The sequence below is a fragment of the Muntiacus reevesi genome, chromosome 1 (assembly GCF_963930625.1).
Source record: "Muntiacus reevesi chromosome 1, mMunRee1.1, whole genome shotgun sequence".
Classification (NCBI taxonomy): domain Eukaryota; kingdom Metazoa; phylum Chordata; class Mammalia; order Artiodactyla; family Cervidae; genus Muntiacus; species Muntiacus reevesi.
This window is the reverse complement of record NC_089249.1, coordinates 119,034,884-119,040,883: the sequence shown is the minus strand read 5'-3', so window position 1 is coordinate 119,040,883 and position 6,000 is coordinate 119,034,884. Positions and strand designations below refer to the sequence as shown.

The window sequence follows — 6,000 nt, the reverse complement described above, 5'->3', positions numbered from 1 at the left end:
TTAACTATGGTTTTGATTTGCACCTAATGACTAGTGATGTTGAGCATCTTTTCATCTGCTGGCCATTTGTGTATCTTCAGAGAAATATCTGTTAAGTCTTTTGCCCATTTTTAATTTGGGTTGCTTGAGGGTTTTTTGTTGTTTTTGGTTTGGGGTTTTAAGAGTTCTTCATATACTTTGGATAGTAATCCCTTATTGAACATATAATGTGCAAATATTTTCTCCCATTCAGTGGGATGTCTTTTTACTATTTTGATAGTGTCCTTTGCACAGAAGTTTTAAGTTTTGCTAAAGTCCAGTTTATTGTTTTCTTTTGTCAACTGTGCTTTTGGTGTCCTATCCAGGAAATAATTGCTAATTCTAATGTCATGAAGCCTTTCAAATAAGTTTTAAGAGTTTTATAATTTTAGCTCTTACATTTAGGACTTTGATACATTTTATGTTATTTTTTAAATTTTTGATATTATCCCAAACATTTTTACAGTAATAGATTTCATCATTTTGAGTAAATTTTTGTATATCATGTAAGATAAAGGTCCAACTTCATTCTTTTGCATATGGATATCTAGTTTTCCCAAAACTATTTGTTGAAAAAACTGTCCTTCTTCCACTGAATGGGCTTGGTGCCCTTGTTAGAAATCAGTTGCCCATATATGAGAGAGTTTCTATGCCATGACCTCATTTTGAGGAGGAAATAGGCTCTATAATCATTTTATAGGTGTGTAATAGATACTTTCTAGTAGTGCAATATACATAGTACAGAAGGTCTAAGCCAAAGAGGCTGTCCTACATAATAAAAGGGTATGGTTTAAAAAAAAAACACCAAAAAAGATATTAAAGCACATTTTTATTATAGATAGGTAAGTGTGGTTTGATGGTATGTTTATAATGGATGTACATGCTTTTCAGTATACCAAAAGGTATAATATTTTTAATGCTTAACATTTCTCTGACAAGGAAAGTCTGAACTTAGCCTATTTTAAATGGCAAAAGACTGATTTTGTTTTCTTGAATGTTGCTTTAATGACTGGCAAATTGAATTCTTTTAGGTCCCAACATATTAAGAACGGTGAAAGAAAATCAATGAATTATTAAAAAACATGTAATTTCTATGAAACAGAAACAAAGTTTTTATAATTTAAAACAGCAGCAATTTCAAAAGATTTGCTGAATTGCAACTTTACAAAATATATATACACAAAATATCATTCCAGATGATCATGGATTTTTTTAAAATAGTATATCACAACCCCTAAACTCTAACCCAAACCTACTACTGGATGTAGCTGGCCTATAATATTTTTTACAGCAATTTAAAACAAACAATAAAACCCCCTCCCAATTCTCTTGTGCTTAAGCACAGGTTACAATGTGCTAGCCTTGATTTTATATCCACAAAGAGAATTTTAAAATAAGAACTTCACATAAATAATGTTTTACTTGTTATTAAGTATATGACCAAACAAATTAAAATAAGTACTAACAACCAAAACATATATTGATGTAACCAGTACATACACTCTTAAAGAATGACAAAGACGAATAAAGAAATAAAATAGTCTATGAAAGCCACAAGCACCGTGTTTTAGAAAGAGCACCAAGCAACACAAAAAGGCAACACGTAAGAGGTAGTGTACCACCGGCTAAGATGTATATGCCCACTGGGGACCTGAATACAGCTTAGTATTTGGGAAAAGAAGACGTATTAGACTGTGGCTTGCAGTTTTTAGACAGAAGCATTGCACATTTGGAGCATTAGCCAGTATTGCTCCGAGGTGCTTTGCATCTCCAGCTGTCTAATGGGTACTTTGCTCTCAGACAGTCAAAAAATATAGAATACCCTGAAGAATTCCATGTTTATAAATGTTCAGTTCTAGGGAATTCTCTAAGAAAGCTCAGATCAATATAATTTTTTAAAGAATTAAATACTTTATCAGTTATAGTCCTTTAAAAAATGCCTTGTCTCCTTCTTAGGAGGAAGTCTTTTCTTCCTGAGATTCTTTAAAATTTAGCCAATGCTTTATTCCATGCATTTCATGATATCCAATAGTACCTTTCTGTCTATATTTTTCCTTCTGCAGCAATTACCTGGCCAAAAGCATGCATTCTGAACTAATTCAGAGACCTTAGAGAAAGCATACAGAACTGCTTTCAATGTAGTACTTCCGTTTGGTTTTGAGATGAGGAAGTTTTTGTACTTCTATTACTGGAAGTTGATTAGGGTCCTGGGTGTGAAAAAGGAATTTTGCCTTATGCCAGCTGCCATCTTGAATCTGAAAAATAAGAACAAAATGCTTTGATCTGTAATTTTTCCATTAGCAGCAGACAATGTGTTTTCATAGACAGTGTAGATTTAAGGATTCGAAATAATGAATAGAAAGTGCCTAGAATAATGCCTGGCACAGAGTAAGTGCTCAATGAATGGGTGACATTTACTATGAATAGTTGAAAATATATGATTATTCCATTTTCTAGATGGCATTGTGTGTTCTGATTTTTCTTGAGGCTTCCTGTTTCTGTTGTCTGTGGATCATTGGACCAGATATGCCCTGATTCTAATGTGAGTAATACCCATTTTGTTTTCCTTTATTTGGGACTCATGCTTCAGGATGGACACTTGTGTTGGATGAAAGGGAATGAGTGCGCTTACCCTCTCTGTACTCTAGGCAGGAAATATGCAGAATCACTTCAGTACAAGTAAATTATAGTTACGTTGAATTATCTTTTAGGTTTATTTTTTTCCATTCTGTGGTTACTGTTCATATAGTTTCATTCCTCCCTTCCTTTCTTTCTAGGCCTTTCTATTTCCTTTTATTACTGTATGCTCTTTTTTGAAGGGTAAATTCTATTATAAAATAAAAATTATGCTCTGATTAAGTTTCAGGAAGACAAAATAGAGAAAAGTTAACTAGCTTTGTGAAGCTTTTTATACAGGAGTTTATTCCTTTACTCATTCACAGAATTATCATGGTATAAATTTTAGAATTTGAAGGAACTTTAGAGATTATTGAAGCTATAAATTCCATTTTAAGTTAAGGCAATTGAAGCTCACAGAAGATAAATTACCAAAGTTATAACCTTGGGGTAATAATTAGGCTAGAATTCTCTGTAACTTCATGAAGTCTCAAGCAATATTTGTTGAAGACTAAATATTTTTGGCACAGTTGAATAAAATGTAATCCTCCAGTTTCTTACAGTTCTTGGGAAATACAAAGATGAGTAAATTCTGGCTTCTGAGTTCTTGCAGCTTATAAATTTAGTCAGGGAGAGGAGAAACAAACAGCTGTAATATAAGGCCATGCATCATAATGAATATACAGAGTGAATGCTGAGTTCCTCATTTCCAACTAGAAGAGTCAGGGAAAAGCCTTTTATATTCAAAATTGAAGATAGGCCTTAAAGTATGTACAATTTCTACTTGGTTAGAGGAGTAGAAAACAGCATTTCAGTGAAGGGGAATGACATGAATAGAAAAAAACAAAACAGTTGGAAAGGTAGAAAGTGGTTGTGAAAATAAGCCTAGCATGGGGTTTAAGTGCACAGATTTTGATAGACACCCAGGTATAGGTATTCTCACATATAAAATGTGAATTGGTGAGGATACAGTGAGATTTCCATTAAAAGACCCTGGCACTATAGTGTGGCATTGACTTTGGAACTGTACACACTTAGGGTTGATTTCGTGCTCTGCTGTACCTTGAACAAGTTACTTAACCTCTATGCCTTCAGTTTTTCTTACCTATAAAATGATACTAATAGTAACTTCATAGAGCTGCTATAATTAAATAATGTATGCAATACATAGTACCTGTCATCTAATAAGTCCCCAATAATTAGTAGGAGGAATCGTTGATATTATTATAAATAGACCAGTTTGACTAGAGTTCAGGGTACACAGTCAGTGAAAGCCCAAGCTTGAAAAATAGGTCCTGACTATTCTAACTGCTGCTAAGTTTTGATTGTGTCTCAGAAATAGTAATGAGTCACTAAAAGTTTCTGGACAAAATTGTGAAAGTTAATTTTGTTGGTAATGCTGATTTCTTCACCTACAGAGAGCAAGCCAAATATTTCTGACTATTTATTTTATGATTTTTCAAATATGCAAGTGTAGTTTATCTGAAAGTGAAATGTTGTGAAACAGTGAAGCACTCTAAATATAAGACATGTTAAATCATGGGCTTCATGATACACAAGAGCAGGAAACTAAGCTCCTTAAAGAAGTTAATGATGTGTAAGTGGGTAACTATAAAAGGGGTCAACAAACTCCTCTGTAAAGGCTTAGAAATCTTTTAGGTTTTGTGGGTCATGTATACTTGACTCTGCCACTGTAGTGTGATAACAGCCCTAGATAATAAAGAGATGAACGAGTGTGACTGTGTTTCAATAACATATATTTAGTAAATTGAATGCTGGGCTAGATTTGGTCTGTGGATTGTAGTTTGCCAACACCTGCTCTACAATACAGTGTTTTAACATTATAAATTCTTCATTATTATTTAATTGTAATAGGAAAAATGGGCTATGATTCAGATACTGATTTGTAGAGTCAAACTGCCATTTTGCCCATTATTTGGCATCAGGTATGGGGACTGAGAAAATATGAAATAAACCTGACTTGCCTCTATAACCTGTTTTCCATGAAGTAATGAGATGCAGGATCATGGTAAAAATATACAAAAGAAAACATTTGCCTATAGGCCCTTATGCTCCATCTGCTATCACTATAATTATTTCATATGGGGAATAAAAATTAATACATTAATAACACCTGTTTTGCATATAAAACTCCATGGATGACCAATGGGTGTGACAAAAGTTGATATAAATGAATAACTGATTATGAAAAATGTATGGTCATTACACATTAGGCACATTAAAACTTATTCTTCTGTAGCTGCAATTTGCAATTCTTACTCTCATATTAATTATATAGTTTTACTCTTATGTTAATTATATATAGTCTTATCAATTTTAAGTTAGTTATATTGAATAATTCTAAACGTGCCATTCCCTTACCTTGCAGTCATTTGAAAGCACTTTAGGTTCAAGTAGAGTGTTTTCTTCAAAAATCTGACCATTCCATCCCTTGAAACCAAGAGTCAATCCTGAGCCACTTGTCTGAGGACTTGTCCACACTGGAGTGTTTAGACAATGAATGGTGATGATATGGGTGGCTTCTGAGCTCAGTAAATGAAGGAAGTTCATCTGGACTTTCCCGATTCCAAACTCCAACTAATGTCATTGAAACAATAGGCAAGTTATAAGATATGGCAACTGAAAAATTTATAGTTTGGAGAAACTTAAAGAAAGTCCTTAAAAGGCAGCCTTGAGAAAGCTACTTTTTAGGATATTTAAGTGCCAGTCAGTGGTGTACTAGTAAATGCTTAGCCACTGGCCCTTGCAGGGGTGGGGCAGGAGGGCACCCCCGATTTATAGCAATTTCTGAATTTCCATAGATGTAAGTACTCCTACCATGGCTGATTTTAGGCTCTCCAGGTAGTGTCACTTAACATGGAATTCACAAGAGATCTTAACAATAAATAGGCTCTCCTGAGCATTATGAGCTGGCGTTAGCATATCACTAGGCAACTAAATATGACTAAAAAAATAGTTTGCATAATGTCATTTAAGATGCATTAATAATTTGTTGTGGATTATTGTTTAAAATTTCTTTCATAGAAATTTGAAATTCTGTCTGTGCTTTCATTTGAAGATTTATTTTTTTAGTTTCCAATGATAAGTTAAAAGTTGTAATAATTAATTGGTTGAATTATTTCAATTATGGAGCCTTTAAAGACAAAGACAGAATCTTAATCTTTGTGTTAGCCAACCCCTAATGCAGGTTTGGTCATACAGTGGGTTGTCAATAGCTGTTTATTGCATGAATGAATGCATGAACAAATATTAACTAATAAAGTGAACAATGTAGGGTAGTACTGGAGCAAGGAGTTTCTAGATTTGGACACGGAAGCAGATTTTTCTGTAGCTTTAGACATCATC

The 6,000-nt window shown here is 33.5% G+C and overlaps 1 protein-coding gene across 1 annotated transcript in view; it reads right to left on the bottom strand.

Moving 5' to 3' along the window:
* Window positions 1-848: 848 nt before the first annotated feature.
* The window catches only part of COL24A1 (collagen type XXIV alpha 1 chain), a 373,554-nt gene continuing 368,402 nt past the window's right edge, over window positions 849-6,000 (bottom strand). The window contains exons 61-62 of the mRNA XM_065907005.1: window positions 5,017-5,232; window positions 849-2,273 (exon numbers count right to left, since the gene is read on the bottom strand). Of these exons, the coding sequence (XP_065763077.1) occupies window positions 2,127-2,273; window positions 5,017-5,232 (363 nt within the window). The 3' untranslated portion in view covers window positions 849-2,126. The remainder of the gene's footprint in view (window positions 2,274-5,016; window positions 5,233-6,000) is intronic.